This window comes from Cololabis saira, chromosome 10 (assembly GCF_033807715.1).
Source record: "Cololabis saira isolate AMF1-May2022 chromosome 10, fColSai1.1, whole genome shotgun sequence".
NCBI lineage: Eukaryota > Metazoa > Chordata > Actinopteri > Beloniformes > Belonidae > Cololabis > Cololabis saira.
Window position 1 is genome coordinate 36,377,249 of NC_084596.1, and position 17,626 is coordinate 36,394,874.

The following is a 17,626-nucleotide window of genomic DNA, read 5'->3' on the forward strand; positions in this document are numbered from 1 at the left end:
TTTTTCTCTACCTCAAACTGCTGCACCTTTAAATGTTTATTCTGTACATAGAAATACCACATTTGTTTATTTTACTACCTAAAGAGCGAAATTACTGGAGTCAAATTCCTTGTTGGACAATGTTCGAACCTGGCCAATAAAGCTGATTCTGATTCTGATTAAGGGCTTTCTTTTTCAATTGATTACATCAGCAATCATGACTAATGTATCAGTTTGTAGCGCTATAATTGTCAGAAACTCTATATAGTAGGAGAAGATTTAAGTTCAGTAGCTTAAAATCACAAAATTAAGGGTTTTCCTCTCTTTTATCCACCACCAGGGGTGTTTTAGGTTTAAACGTGTTGGGATGCAATACTGTGTTGCGCAAAACGAAACATCCTTATTTTCTTGCAATGGTTGTAAGGAATTACAAGTCCAGAAAAGGAGAGAAATCCTAAATTCGTAATCTTATATTATTTTTTTATATGCTTAAATTGCGATGCAGATAAAAGCAAAGCATTCTCCATAATTTTACTCTGGTGTTGATGCCAAAAAAAAAATCAAAAGCTTATACTTCAATAATTGCAATCAGTTACTTTCAAGCACTGCCAGATGTGGGATAAATTATTAATCATGCACTTTTATAAGCATTTCTGGAACATTTGGGGACCTGGCTAGTTCAGTTGCCTCGGGTAAATTACCTGCATCATTAAAAGTAATGGTCCTAGCGATAAAAGTACAGTATAATGAAATTAATTGAGGTCAGATTCATCTATCCTTTGCACCTCTGTCAATTTCAAAAGGTGCACCCCGGGTCCACTGGGATTAAAACCCAGAGGCCTCTGTGAGTTAACTATATGCTGACTAAAGCAGCCCTCTCCTGTGGTGACGGGTACCCTCTCTTTGACACTGCGGCCGTCTCCTCACCGTTTGCTCATCTCCTGACGGTGAGAGCCGTCAAGCGGCCAGGCCTTCACCTCCAACCGCCTCCCGCCAACGCTTGAGTTATAGACCTACTGGCCGCGCGTAACCGCCGCCACCTTATTATTATGACACACTCACTAAATGGCTGCTGATAGGTCAGGTTTTTAGAAGTGAGAAGGTAGAGTGCACTCAGGCCGACTGGCAGAGAGGAGGTGGCAAAGTCTGCCATTATGCTTTATTTTCAGGGTGCTAAAAAGAGTCACCATTGACTTAATCATTTGTATAATATAAGGTGATTTCAGCAGTTTCACCTAATGAGAAAATCTCCTTTATTGCTATAAGGTCTTTATGAGCTGTGTCATCCTAACATATGGATGTAACGTCTGCATGGACTTAATAGTTCTTATTTTATGGTGTTAGGGGGGAAACCCACTTAACCCTGAGATACATCACGGCCCGAGGAATTACCCGAACAAACTTTGATGAATAGAAGAGATAAAAGCAGTCAGGGTGACATCTGAGATTTAAGAAGATTGGCCTGTTAGTCAACTTAACTGCTGAAAAGGCATAAAACCCCAAATTTGCCATCATTTTTTTTCTGCTACACAGATATATGTCATAATAACAGAAATTCATTATTTGATTCAATATATTATGGAAGTCTCATGATTTGCTACAATGTTAATACACCTAAAATGTCAATGCCGGGAACGTGTCTTGGATTCCTGGATCGTCAACTTATCCTGACATTTGAATTAATGGCAGTATGAAAGTTGAGTCTTAGGAGGTTTGTCAGTTTCAGCAGTTTCTCAGCTGTCTTATAGGGCGACACCTAAAGTGCTTTTATTTTATATCCCCCTATTTAAGAATAAAGTCCAATTAACAGATTAACTCTAACCAAGCAGATGCTTTTTATCATTTCAAAGTGTGTATTAGAGTATTAGAAAAAAAAGATCTTATTCTATGGTTAAGGGCATACACGTGTATATGTAAATATATATATATCATACTCAACTTATATACTCAACTTGAAGGATGACATCGGACATTTCATTAAGATATCTGTGAATTTTGTCAATGTGAAGAAATCAGACCTAAAATGTCTCTTTTAATATTTGATTCAGTAAATTGTCTAAACATTAGATTATGTAGTATACAAATCTTTGAGGATATAAAATGAGTAGCAAAGTGTAATCTCATGAAGTATTTTTCACCCTGGACAAGACTTGACTGGAAACAGGAAATTTAGTTTTCAAACACAGGGTGACACAGACTGTGTGTGTGTGTGTGAGTGTGTGTGCGTATGAGTGTGACCTGGTATCTGTCGGAGTGGTGGGCGTCCTCGGACGACAGGGGTGATACCAAGGGAGACTCTCCCTCACGCTTGATGTGTACGGACAGCAGCATCGACTGGAGAGACAGGGGGAAATAAAATGTCTTTTTCTATGCAGATAATCTTGTTACATTACCACCTCGGGGGCAGTACTTACAGCAGAACATGTCCCCGCCTGACAGCTGTCACATGGGAATCAGCAATAAATATGTATCAAACACGAGTAATGTCATTTCTAAATACAATTAAATCTAATGAAAAACATACAGAGGCTCGTACATGACACTCCCATCACACACATGGCTGATTTTTTTTCTTTTTTCAGGAGAAAAAAATGAATTATGGGAACACTTCAGTAAAAGTTGTTAAATCTTAGACTTTAGGCAGCCACTTGAACGGGCTCACATTCCTCAGCGTTACACCAAATACAGGATATTTTTTCATTATGTTCATTTCTTAAGCACCTTGTGCAACCTTCAGTCCAAAATGTTTGGCTTAAATGCTCTGCTTTAAGGCCCGCCTCCCAATAGGCCAAACCAGCTCTGATTGGTCAGCAGTCAGGCGGTGCTTGAGACAAATACACATGTTCTTTTGATTTATTTTGAGTATGGGATCAGCTACTTTCAGTGAAATTTCTTGTGTGCAGCTACCTCATAAACTATATCCCATAATGATATGCATCCCCACAGTGGAATTCAGTCAGAGCGGTAAACTGTCTGGCTTGCATTTCTGCCGTAAAAGAGTTGTTTTTACAGTGGTATACTACGTCCTGTCTTGGGCAGGGCGCTCTTGAAAAAGTGACTTTAGAGTTGGTTTACTGCAAAAATCCACCTGAGAAAGTGAAAAGGCCTCGTTTCAAGAAAATTTGAAGACTATTTTGAATTATTTTGCTAGTTTTAAGAATTCTAGTCTGTTTTTCTTTCCTCATTGGCAGAGATATTTTTATGAGAGGGGCTTTTTCTTTTATTCAAGAATTTCTTTCCCTGTTTAAATAAAGTTCAATAATAATGAACTAAAATTGGCTGCCAGACCAGTATGCAGTACATACTGTATACTACACTCCATACACAGGAAGTAGTACGTGTTTGATGAGTATAAGTACAGTATCTGGCCACAAGCTGCATTGTTCAGATGTTGTTCATGCTCATGTATATAAGTGAGGGGAGAAAGTTCCAGGCATTTGCTCAGCATGCATGAATGACTCTTAAGTCTGCAGACCGCCCCTTTAATTCCCCCACCAAGCCTTAAATAAAAAACAAAAACCCCTCACCCCCAGGTGAAACATAAGCAACGGACGGAGTTGAACACCCAAACCGAAGCTGAAGGAAGCAGCTCAGTTGGAGTGTGGCTTCACAATTAAGCTGAAAGTGTCAGGTGTAATGAAAGAAATTAGTGTCAAGTCAAGTGTATGAACCAGCAGCAGTTAAAAGTGTTGGCTGAGCTGAGCACAACCAGTCGCTGTTGTAATAAAAGGGAGATGAAGTGAAGAGCTTTAAACCATCAGAGGAGATCTTCTCCTTACAGTAGGAGCGGTAGAGAAAGTCAGATGACGAGTAAACATATAAAAGCAGCTCCATTTTCATTTGGGGGAGAAGATGAGAGCAATTAACAAGCAGCAGAGGATAAGAAAAGTGCCCAAAGAAACGGAGAGCTTTTCAAAACACCTCTCACGCTCTAGAAACACTAGAAAACCCGACGACAAGAAAAGAAAAGATGCTAAGATTACTTACGTATTACCTTAAATCTCTTAGGGGGGGGAAAGAAAAGGGAAATTAAGAAGCAGGACTCTGAATCTTTACCCTTGTAGAATTTCAACAGCGCTGTTGCCACAGATGTTGAGAGCGACACGTCTTTAATGATGACTGTAACCCGGCTGACTTTGTCTATAAAATCCCTTCCACTGATTAAAGTTAATGTTTATGGGATGTTAAGAGGAGTTGGGGAAGAGTGAGAGATTGGAAAGAAGGGAAGCTTTGAGGAGAAGAGGCGAAGGAGGAGGAGAGGAATGGCAGGAGGAAGGATAAACATCTGACAGGGAGGAGTGCAACGGTCTGACATTACAGTACACTCCCGTCCATAAATCTGCCCGACAACACTCTGCATTCACAGGCTCTCTCTCTCTCTTTCTTTCTCTCTGTCTCTTTCTCTCTCTCGTACATACACACACACCCACACACATACACACTCACACACTCACATATATAAAATAATATCCTCTTCTAACCCACTCTGTGAAAAAGACAGACCAGGGAATTCCTCAAATAAAAAAAAGTGAAATAGAGAGAATAGGAGAGAGAGAGAGACAGTTTCACTTTTCTTTTTTTCAGTTTTTTAACAAGGCTTAATCCTGACTCCGCCACAGCTCCCTGTATGTGTGTTTGTGTGTGTGTGTGCTTTTATTTTCAGTCGTGCCTGCGCCGCTGCCTTTTCTTCTTCTTTTTTTTTTCTTTACAAGGCAACTATGAAATATTTGTATTTACAGTCGTCTTCAATTAATCAAGTGGAAAGGGGCAGAGCAGAAGCTTAAGTGCTCGACAGCAGTAATCTAATAATAATATGTGAGAAATGACCAACCTCCAGTGCTGCCACAGTAAATTGGACATTATGCATGGTGCTTTCCTGCCCTCGCATGTGTGTGTGAGCGTGTGGTCTTTTCTTCCTCTTTTAACTAGGTTTAAAAAGGTCAGGAATCCTTTACCTGGGGGCATTCTAGGAATATGCTTGAGTTTTACCATTAGACTATGACATTTAATGGTATTCTATGAAGAGATTATAAATGAAGGGCTGCCTGAAAATTTGATCTTTAAAGCTCAACATGGGAAAAGATCAGCGCCGGCGCTCCAGTCGGGTTAGTAACAGTATCAACACCTCATGGGTCAGAGAGGTATGGACATGCTTTAATTCTGTAAGATGATGAAGCGTGTAACATGAATGTGTGAATACATGAAAGTGTACAAAGCCCTGGAGATACCATATGCTTCCTATCCATGCATCATCTGTAGCTGCTTATTCCTATGCAGGATCACAGGGATCTGCTGGAGCCTATTCCAGCTCTCTTTGGGTGAAAGACAGGGGTATAGGCCTGTGTTGAAAAAATCGATTTTCCGATTCTAAATCGATTCTCATATTAATTCCTAAAAATCGATTCTTATGTCTAAAGATCAATTTTTTTATTTTTTTTATCCATCACTTTCGCCAGGTGAACTTTAATCCCAGTAGTCAGACACACAGTTTGTCATGACACTTCTGAAAAATGCCAGGTGCTTCATGGCAATATGTGTGCGTGGTAACAGAATAAATTAGATACGCTAAAATGATTTGTTTACTGCATGAACTGTTGCAATTTCTTTCTTTTTTGCACTTTAAATGGATATTGAAAGGCCTGTTTGAGTTATTTATTTCTTAGTTATTTCACAATAATTATTGTGAAATTATTATTTCACTAGTTATTGTACAGTCATATAATTCAGGCAACAGCTCAAAAAACATTTTAAATAACACTAAGCCAAATCAATATCGAATCGGATCGAATCGAATCATGACAATCGATTCTGAATATTAAGAATCGGAATCAGAATCGAATCGATTCTTGACATTTGAATCGATACCCAGCCCTACAGGGGTACACCGCGGACAGGTCACCAGCCCATCACAGGACCACATATAGACAAATGGGTGTTTTAGAGTTATCCTTACAAACAGGGTTTTGGCCTGTGGGAGGAAGCACCTGGAGAAAACCCTCACTGGCACCCGGAGAACATGCAAACTCCACCCAGGAACCTTCTTCCTGTGAAGCAAGCGCGCAAACCACCACACGACTGTGCTGCGCCACATGGTTTCCCTCCATCCAAGTGGTCCCAAACAGACACAAGTCGTTACTCTGGGGTTAATCTTGTCTGGCGCAAGGGTGGGTGCTGTATAGTGGACAGGGGATGCCTACAAAAGCCCCATGTGCCTCAGACCAGTCCTCTTCATTCTCCATGGCCTGCATCTGAATACTAAACACCAGCAGTAAGATGCATGGTCACGGCAGCAGAGGAAGGCCAGCACTCGCCCTTTAACCCTCCTCCCTCTGCCATCCTCAAGTGCAAGACCGGCCTCGGTGCGGTGAGCAGCGCTCTAAGCCCGGGTCAGCGCCCAGAGGGTTGAGGGAGGAAAGAAGGGGCTTCTTCATTATTCTAGATCTCTTGTGCATTCATGTGCAGGTCAGATGCACTTTGTTTGGCGGTAACCGGCTTTCATGTGGGCTGTGGTCAGAAGTGAAGGCAAGAGAACAGAACAGAAAGCCACGATGAACTTGAGAATTGGAGGGCTTAAGGTTAGGATTTTTAGTCATATCCCAAAAGACATTATCTGAAGCTGAACTCAAATTAAATTGCAAATAAAAATCATCTTTGTCTGATATGTAGCATCAAACCAAATATTTCTCAGAGGGTATAAAGAATTTAGGCCTGATTGTGACTGTGAGAGTAGGAGGTGACGGCAGGGGGGTACTACTTTCTTTTCCATTAATTCACAAAATCTCCCAAAGTTTGTTCCTCAACTGGGATTTTTCTTTTATGCCTAACTACAATATATGATGAGAGAGTAAGAGGTGTTTAAAAAGCGCCAGGTCTGCCAGCAAGGGCTGAGCTCAGCACAGAAAAGCTACTTGATGGAATCATGACTCTCCCCTCTTGTGATTTGACATTGTCTTTCTTTTTCCTGCTCTCTTTTGTCTCTCTAAATCTCTCCCTGTATCGCTAATTGGAACAATCACAGTACAGTGCCTTTTGGTGCTGCTGCCTGTTGGACCATGGGACACTAATACTCCTCTGTGTGAGTGGGAGATATAAGACAAGAGGTCCGCAGCACTTCTCTTTAGCGCAGCGGAGAGGAACAGAGGCATCGGAGTGACAGCGTGATGGCAGGACTGCGAGGAGCGACTGCACATGTTAGAGAAAGCCAGTCACGGTGTTGTGAAGTACAAGCAGGTGAATTACAAATCACACACGGCCTGAGAAGAGGAGGGGGAATCTCACCTTGGGGGTTCCTGGAGTAGCTGCTCCATGCTCCTTGGGTGAGGCGTTCTTACTGCAGTGGAGAAAGAGGACAGGATGGAGTTTAGTGAGGTGTGATTACGTAACCCAGTGCAGAGCTGAATCTGGGAACACATGAACACATCTTGTGCTTGTTCAACAGCTCCCTGCATCAACTGACTTTACATTTAACCAATGGCTTCAGACCAAGTTACCAGATTCTTGATGAGGAATCATCCATCCAACCATCCAACATCCATCCATCCATCCATCCATCCATCCATCCATCCATCCAACATCCATCCATCCATCCATCCAACCATCCAACATCCATCCATCCATCCATCCATCCAACCATCCAACATCCATCCATCCATCCATCCAACCATCCATCCATCCATCCATCCATCCATCCATCCATCCATCCATCCATCCATCCAACCATCCAACATCCATCCATCCATCCAACCATCCAACATCCATCCATCCATCCAACCATCCAACATCCATCCATCCATCCATCCATCCAACATCCATCCATCCATCCATCCATCCATCCATCCATCCAACATCCATCCATCCAACCATCCAACATCCAACCATCCATCCATCCATCCATCATCCATCCATCCATCCATCCAACCATCCAACATCCATCCAACCATCCAACATCCATCATCCATCCATCCAACATCCATCCATCCAACCATCCAACATCCATCCATCCATCCAACATCCAACATCCATCCATCCAACCATCCAACATCCATCCATCCATCCAACATCCATCCATCCATCCATCCATCATCCATCCATCCATCCATCCAACCATCCAACATCCATCCAACCATCCAACATCCATCATCCATCCATCCAACATCCAACATCCATCCATCCATCCATCCATCCATCCAACATCCATCCATCCAACCATCCATCCAACATCCATCCATCCATCATCCATCCATCCATCCATCCAACCATCCAACATCCATCATCCATCCATCCAACATCCAACATCCATCCAACATCCATCATCCATCCATCCAACCAGCCAACATCCATCCAACCATCCAACATCCATCATCCATCCATCCAACATCCATCCAACCATCCAACATCCATCATCCATCCATCCAACCAGCCAACATCCATCCAACATCCATCCAACATCCATCCATCCATCCATCATCCATCCATCCATCCATCCAACCATCCAACATCCATCCAACCATCCAACATCCATCATCCATCCATCCAACATCCAACATCCATCCATCCAACCATCCAACATCCATCCATCCATCCATCCAACATCCAACATCCATCCATCCAACCAGCCAACATCCATCCATCCATCCATCCATCCATCCATCCAACCATCCAACATCCATCCATCCATCCATCCAACATCCATCCATCCATCCATCCATCCAACATCCATCCATCCATCCGTCCAACATCCATCCATCCATCCATCCATCCAACCATCCAACATCCATCCATCCATCCATCCATCCATCCAACCATCCAACATCCATCCATCCATCCATCCATCCAACATCCATCCATCCATCCATCCATCCATCCATCCAACATCCATCCATCCATCCATCCATCCATCCATCCAACATCCATCCATCCATCCATCCATCCATCCATCCATCCATCCATCCATCCATCCATCCATCCATCCATCCATCCATCCATCCATCCATCCATCCATCCATCCATCCATCCATCCATCCAGTATATGCAAAGGCAGAATCTACATTTTCCAGTGTGATAAATTTGAGCCATAAGTATCTTGAGGAGCATCATTTGGCTTTTAGGGAGGATTGATGGGGATGGCGAGGAGAAGAAAGGACTGGTTGCGTGCTCCCTGAAACAAGTCTGACATTTAAGATTGCAGATAAAGAATGTAAAGTCAAAATGTATCAAATGGACAGCCTCGTGCCTTCACCCTGCCAGCAAACGAGACACACATGACATTTATTCATGTTGCTCTACTCTGATGGCTTTTTCTGAAGCCTTCACCAACCCCTCTCACTCCTGATTGATCCGCTCTTCTCTCATCTTGCTCAGGTTCTCCCTCTTTCCTCTCCATTCCCCACTTTCTCCCTCTCTTTCTTTCTTCCAAATGTAAAGAGAGATTTTTGTGAGCCTCACAAAGTCACTACAAGGCGAGGTTTTCAGGTTTGCTTTGAAACCCTCCTCGGACGGTGGCAGGCCATGGAAGGAAGTGGGCCTAAATCTGAATTGAACGCAGCATCTAATCTGAGAGAACGCGTTGCTAGATGAGGGATTTTCCTTTTCGATGGCTGGATCGGTGGATAATAATGAGAATAAGAAACCTTGTCTATACCGTATGCCTCTTATCTGAAAGAGGAATTTACAAAGTGCTGCACAAGAAAAATACCAGACAAGTGTAAAAGAAAAACAGTAGAAGTGCAGAATTGAGGAAGACAGCACGATGAACGCGTCGAAGGACTAGAAAGTACACCTACCCAAGCTGCAGGTCAACTCACGACTACCGTACTTTATTACACATATAGTACTGTGCAAGCCTGAGGTTTAACATATGCATCTATGTATTTTCTTGCAGCTGTGTGTGTGTGCGCGTGTGTGCGTTTCTAGGCCTCACTTCCACCAACAAAGAGAACAAACTTAGATGACACAGTCAAGCTGCCGTGTAATGCAGGGGAATCTGCCAGCATCCACCCTCTTCACACACACCGCTTTTACTCCTTTCCTATCTATGTTTCTGTCATCTCTCTCTCTCTCTCCCTTCTTCTTCTCACGCCATCTCTCTTTTATTCATTACCTGGAACCTCTGCAGAGGCATCAACAATAACAGCTGCCTCCACCTGCTTGTTGACAGTGTCAAACAACGACAAGAGGAGGAGGGAGAGGGAGAAGGGACAGCAGTCGCACGCCTGCCGCGACGGGAGAAAATTGCCACAGTGACAGAGCGGGTGAAAGAGAGATGAAAGGAGAGTGAAAAGGGGGGAAATGGGAGGTGAGAGAAAGACGCGGCGAGGGAGGACGAGCGGGCAACACAAAGAGAAAAGATGAAAGGCGACAGAAAACAAGAGAAAGAAGGAGAGGGAGTGATGGGAGAGTTGGTGCGCCGCCGCCTCTCCTCACGACTTCACATCTGACTTCGCCCGTTTGTATGAATTTTTGATCATGAGGGTTACGGGCTTGGAAACTCCAGCTGGCTGCCATGTAAAAGGAAAGGGAGGAGAGTGGCAAAGAAAAAACAACAAAAAAAAACCCCACGAGACAAGCTGGAGGAAAAATGACGAATGAAAGTTATAGTTTAAAAGGTATTGTGATAATGAGGGACGTGGTGGTGGGGGGAGACTGACTGACGAGTTCTTACGGTGCTTTGTCCCACCATGTTCAGTCAAAATGGACAGATGGCAGAGAGCCCTGAAAGCTACGGGATCGGGAACAGGAAGCTGTCACACTGTATCGGTACAAAAGATCAGGTTGTGGGTCAAATGTACCGTTTTGTTGTTGTCATCGTCAATAAATGTACGTAAAGCTTCTGCAAATCCTTTATTTCTAGTCAGCGCGTGACCACAACTGACATAGCCTGAGCAGTATGCCAGAGCAACAGTGAAACTTATATATGCAAAGTTTTAAAATCTCATCTTAGTGAGTTTTTAAAGGATAATGTGTGCCAAAGCCAAGACCCTGTGAGACCCAAGATGAGGGGACACTGATGAAAACATGTGCAAACAAGAAAACAAGTTGTTTTTAGAGGATAAAGTCCAATAAAGCATCAAAGACAGCCCATACTGCAGCTCGAAAATACATTTTCATGTAAACCACTTAAAGGAGCTTGAAGCCGGATTGAGGCAGGATTTATGAAAAAAATCCGTATACGTTTTAAGTTTTCTAGTAATAATGTCAGATGAAGCGTTCCAAACCAAAAAGAATGAGCCCTCTAGCGTATCTCTCCGTTGCCTTGAACAGGCTGTGTGCTGCTAAATGTGCTGCAATTTGGTCCCGAATTCCCCGCGCTGGGCTGCGGATGTGACGTCACATGACGCTGCATGTGCGTTCTCCCCGTTCTCCCGTGCCGGCTTCACTGTTGGCTGCAGTACCCCCGACGGCCGTCGTGGTGAAGGGTGGCGCTAGAGAGTCTCATTTCTTAAAAGGAGCCTCATGCTCCTTTAAACTTATATTCAGTGCATGGAGCATGCAGAGAATTTTGAAACACAATATCAACTTTTGACACTTAAAACAGCTGGATTAAGACAACTAAATATCCTGAGGAGTGATGATGCTCCCAGTAATTTATCAGTATATAGAGGATTCTCTGTGAATCTGATCTAGTTATTGCTAATTGTCTTATGTTACATGTCTTAACATCTCATGTCACATTAAATAAGCAAAAAAGGACTTTAATTTTCTATGTTATTACCCATTACAGGAAAATACGGTTAAAAATAACTACGGGGAACTAGTCTGAAAGAACATTTAAAACCAGCAAATGACATCCACACCTGTACGGAGTATGGACCGGTCTCCGCAGCCAGTGGCGGTACTTTGGACTGGTGTGATGAGTAATTTGTAAGCAGCTCCAGTCAGTAAAACTGCCCACTCACCTCAGCCTGGTTAAATCTGCATCGATCCTGCACGAGCAGAGCCAGACTGAGTTTGACTGACAGCCTCTTGCCTCCGCTCCCAACCAGAAGGGCGACAGCAAGAGCGCCGCTACGATGAATAAGTCTTTTCTTGGTGGGAATGAGGCGGAATGGAAGGGGGGAAGAATAGAGCGATGGTGCTAAACTCAAGATACTGATTGCTTTTTACCTCCTTGTGTCATCTCATGGAGAGGTGGAGGCAAATTGATTATGGAGGAGGGAGGGTAAGAAGAGGAGCAGAGGTATAAAGAGGAGGGGGAGACGGGGCTATGTAGATTACTTTAGACCCCCTCCACCCTCACAAACACACACAGTCCCCCGACATGTATATGGCAAGATAGATTTCCATTTGCCGAACACAGTGTTTGTGTGTGATTTCCATGTCCACATTGGAGTCGTGGCCAGCGAGCAAGTGGCAGAACTCACGGTCACCAGAGAGGACAGGCTGGCAGGTGTAATCAGGCACACGTGCATTTGCAAGCAGTGGGGAGGGGAACGGTACGGAAATAAATAAATAAGTAAATAAGAACGCATAAGAATGGGTATTTAGGCCAGGCAGAAGAGGCATTCCCACACTCTTCGTTTCCATACGCGTGGCTCTTCCATTCAGCCGGCGCTGAGTGTCATTAAAGGCGGATTTACTACAAATTGGACCAAATTCCCACTGTCACTTTCGATGATGGCAGCTCCCATGCATAGAGCCACAGAGAGGAAAGGACAGTGAGAGCGTGCACAATTTAACATTAGCATCAGTTTTGTGACGTAAAACACACATAACACCCTCCCCACTTTTGTTTTGTTGATTGTTTAAAAAAAGAAATGCATCGTTTTTGTTTCTTTTCATGTAAAGCAACTCTCCTCACAGAATATCTGGAACTGTGATCCGCTGCACCACTTCTACTGTCCTCTTTTTTTTCTTTTTTTTTCCTCCTGTGTCTCTGGGTTAATGGTGAGTGGGTAAATCAGCCAAGCATGACGTTAGCCACCATCCCATCTCGCTTGGGGATGACGCTATTTCCTTAAATAACTGCATGTGTGACAGAGACAGGAGAGATGTGTGTGCACGTGGGGCCTAAGCTTTCCCGGGTTGGTTTGCAGAGGGAAGGACAAACTTCTAACCTTTATTAATAATTGAAACACACACACACACACACACACACACACACACACACACACACACACACACACACACACACACACACACACACACACAACCCCCCCACAAAACTTGGTATATCACCAGATGATGAAAGGCTGTCCCATCAGCCCTATTCTGTTTACTTTTTATCTCCTCTTGCCTCAAAGATCCTTTTTTTTCCCTGATTTCTTGCTCTCTGGATACCAACTATCGCCATGACAACTGAAAATGTAAAATGCATCCCGTGATGAAGGCCCTGAGATACTGCATGGGGTGAAAGTACCTTTTATTTCTTGCTGGAACTACCACAGGCGTTGGTCTAAAACAAAAATAAAACTAATAAACCCTTTGATGGGATGTGTTTTTCTATAGCTGACAGTTTGGGTTTGTGGCAACATGAGTGAGACCGCATTTATAAGCAGCAGTAAAGGTCCGACGAGCAACATGAAGTTGATTCAAGAGGAAGCACGGTCGATGTGTGACAATGCTGGTACTTGGTACCAGAGCCGTCTGGAAGATTTGCCGGGCCCTGTGCGAAATGGCCGTGGGGGGAAATTTTGGGGTTTTTCGGGTCAGATCGGGTGTCTATATGCGCAATTTTAACTCTCCAATTAGCAAAATACTGGATACCTTCCCCTGCCTCATCATCATTTGGCTTGCCTCGACGCGGGGCCCCACGGCTGCTTGAGACCCGGTCGGATCGGTGATTTTTGTAACAAATTTATCAAACGAGCCTTTCAGAGAGGCATTAAACTCTTCCATTTTCTTTAGTTTTTTTCTTTTTTCATCCCCTGATGGAAATTTCCTGAATCTGTCTCGTTCTCTCGACATTGTGTGACAGTTTGTTCCAACTCCACCCATCTGGATCAGAGGAGCTTGTGTCTGCACTTGGTCTGACGCAGTTGTATTGAACAACAGACACGCGCATAATTGCACATATATTTATTGATATGCACAGACTAGTACACATTTAGGTCTGTAATGGAACGTGACTGTTGATATTTATAAGGGAAAAAAGGAAAAGAAAAACGAAAAAAAAACAAAAAAAACGGCCCATAGCGCGAGGCCCCTTGCGGTCGCACGGTTCACACACCCCTCGCGGCGGCCTTGCCTACGTCACAGCGTAAACAACCAATCAAATTCCGTCCCACCGGCTTTGGCTCAGTCCAATCCCCGTTTCCATCTTCATTGGCTGGGTCTAGCTGTGTAGCCATGATTAGATTGGCTGACACTTGTGTCGACACTTGTGTCGAAAGCGTAAAACATTTTGACAGAAGCAACATTGCTTCCACTCAAACCGCAATTCAATTCGACAACTTGCCACCTTTTGCACAGAAGCGCCATGGCAACGCCGAATGGTGATGACGTGCTTTCATCACATCATAAACAATCACATTTCTTCCTCGTTATTACACAAGTCCTGCTGGAAGCAATAGTGCTTTAAATACTGTATTTATTTTATCTTCATCTAGAAAGAAAGAAGTATGTGTTAAAAGATGATGATGAAACAAGGACAACAAGTTTTGTGATAAAACATGAAGTGCTGGAAGTAAATGTGGATGCATAAGGGAATATGAGGGAAGGATTAGATGGTGATAGAGATGTGGAAGAACAAAAAAGGATGACAGGTGGAGCATATAGACAAGAGGGACAGCAGGAACACAAGCAGAATAAACGCGAGGTAAATGAGCTGTGATTTCTACGAGGGGTGACGCTATCTGCTGCCCCGTTTCTCCAGGTTAATGGGGACTATCATAAAGCTGGGCTGCCGAGGTGGACGGCGGGTCACACACAAGCACACCCACGGAGAGGCCACACGTGTAGGTACACAAACACACATGCACGTATACACACAAGCAGGCGTCCGGATGCAGTGAAATATGGATCCTAATGGTTGTGTCCCATCGTTAAAAGGGCTTGGAGTTGATTTATTCATCGTAAAACAGCTCGTGCAACTGCCACAGGGAGAAGAAGGGGGTGGCAGTGAACCTGAGGTCACAGGTTTGAATCCTAATCTCTGTCGGAAACACTTAGCTTTACCTTGACGGCATGCTTCTGCCTTTTATGCAGATTTATGGGAGCCAAACCCCTGCCGAAAGAGAAATATGGCTCCGCTAGCCTGACATAAAGACTGAGCTGAAATGCAGTGCGTTTCCTTATTGGCTACAGATGACCCAGCCTCACGAGCCGGCCACGGTTGTTTGTTTACCCTACATTCAACTATTGTTCTCACTTGTTAAGTTAATGTTCATTTACTTTTAAGCAGGGCTATTTTTGAACAGATTGTGATCAGTGGATTGAAGACTTGCCTGAGACAGATGGCAGCTAGCCTCTCTACTTCCGTCTCCATGTGTTCCTGCAGCTCTCCGGGCCTGAGCAGCACCTGACAAATGGGGCAGATTGGAGCCTGGCTGTCGTACAGGGACATCTTCTTTTTACCTGGAGAGGAGGAGCAGAGACAGCAACAGATACATCAGAACAGACACTGATAAGACAAACAGGAACCTTGTATTGATATTAAACTACACATGTGGGTTTAAACTTGTTAGTCAAATTGCTTCATGAGAGCAAATCAAGTTGTTTTTATTTCTCTGCTTTCGCTTGTTTATCACTGGGAAGGAAGACTTTAGCACATTATCCACCAAATAGTACCAAGATTTGAACTTATATGTCTTAGATCAGTGTCTCCCAACCTGGGGTCCGGGCCCCCCCTGGGGGGGCGCCAGAGATCCCTGGGGGGGGCGCGAAACTTTGTCTGCTTGGAAATTATGCAGTTGTAAAAATTATATTTGCGAATCAGTCATTCATAAGACATTGTTAGGAATAATTTATGAATGTTTTGAATATTTTTTGTGTTTTTATACACTGGTGACAAACACAGGAAATTATTTCATTCCTTATTATTATATCATTACTCAACATTTAATCTACTCCGACAGGTTGTTAAAGGAAAAATGTCAAAAAATGTTGGTCTCATATTAAAAGAGACATTTTTCAGAAATATTTTTATGTCCTTTTATGTCCTTTTGTGTGTATTTTATACATTGGTGACATTGGAGAAAAACAAAGTCATATGTATACAGAGTAAAACAAAGAGAAATGTATCAAAAAAACATAATTAATGTTCATTTTTTCAATTAAAGACTATTTTGGTGCTAGTACGTACGGGGCGGGGGGGCTGGCTGGTCTTAGACACAAGTAGGGGGGGCTCCAAGGAAAAAAGGTTGGGAACCACTGTCTTAAATAACAAATGTATGCATGTGTATTTGATTTCTGGGACCTACAAAAAAAAGGAGAAGGGAGCGCTATAGAGTCTCATGCACATTCTTGTGTAACGTCAAAGCAGGAGGAGGGGGAAGGTGAGGGAGTTAAAGAAGTGTCTGCCACGGATGAGATAATGCTGTATAGAGTCTGCCAACACTACCTCACTTCATTGTCCTTGATAACAGGGCAACAGGGTGGGGCCCACCTGTTTTTGTGTGTTAGCATGTGCGTCTGGGCGTATATGGGGAGTGCGTGTGTAGCAGAAAGTGTGTGTTCTGAACAAAAGCCGCGTCTGACCCCGGGTGACTGCATATGTACGTGTGCGACGATGTAAATAAGCCGTCTTGAGAGTCGGCCCTCTGGGTCAGTCTGGGTGGGCTAAAAATACCCGCTATTGAAATGGTATCAGGCCTTAATGCTGGAGGACACTTCCTGATTTCCTGTATGCAGCCAATCAAACGGGGTTTTTTTTAGCCCACGAACAAAAGGCTCCGCCTCGGCCAGGACATCCCGTTTAGACTGCTTGTCACCACGGCAACAAGAGGGCCAGGTCGGAGGGGAGTCCCTCTCTCTCTCTGTCTTGTCTTTGATGTTACCCTCACACCACACACACACACACACACACACACACATACCACACACAATCGTAAACACACACATACGCAGCACTCTGGAGACGTGTGTCTATGCTCACTTATTGGTTTGCCAGAGGACTCATCAGGAGACAACTAGTAAGGGAACACACTCACACAGACACACTCACACAGACACACACAAACACACACACACTCTTTCATTTCTCTCTCTCTCTCTGTCCCCAGCACCCCTCCTCAACACCGGCCAAGCACTGGACACGTTAACTGACTTTGGCAAAAGGGAATAGATAACTCAATCTCTTTTTCTTTCTGCTTTTCTTTCTTCTTTCTACACCTCTCTCTCTCTCCTTCTCCCTATTTTCCCATCAATCCTATTTCTTGGTATTCCTCTCACCATACCATGTACCTCTCTCCCCTCTGTGGTCTCTTAAGATATTTCATTTTCTGTCCTTGTTTCTCCATCTCCTTTAATCGCCCCCATCTCCACCATCCCACACCTTTTCTCCCCCTCGTTGAGTTGACAAGATAATTTGAGTCACACTGAAGCCTTTGCCATCTAGTATCGCAAAAAAAGGAAAGACCTGATCCCTCTCCGCAGCCCATGGGGTTCCTGCTGCTCCAGTTAAAGCCATTCCCAGGGATCGCTGACACACAATCACAGCGGGCATCATCATATTCCTGCATTTCCTTATCTTTGGATCTTTGGAAGTGTAAAT

At 43.8% G+C, this 17,626-nt stretch overlaps 1 protein-coding gene across 1 annotated transcript in view; it reads right to left on the reverse strand.

Annotated features, from left to right (window-relative positions):
• Positions 1-1,092: 1,092 nt before the first annotated feature.
• The window catches only part of LOC133452249 (E3 ubiquitin-protein ligase Rnf220-like), a 138,592-nt gene continuing 122,058 nt past the window's right edge, over positions 1,093-17,626 (reverse strand). Inside the window, exons 4-7 of the mRNA XM_061731470.1 lie at positions 15,360-15,489; positions 7,258-7,309; positions 2,218-2,313; positions 1,093-1,101 (exon numbers count right to left, since the gene is read on the reverse strand). Coding sequence (XP_061587454.1) covers positions 1,093-1,101; positions 2,218-2,313; positions 7,258-7,309; positions 15,360-15,489 — 287 coding nt within the window. The remainder of the gene's footprint in view (positions 1,102-2,217; positions 2,314-7,257; positions 7,310-15,359; positions 15,490-17,626) is intronic.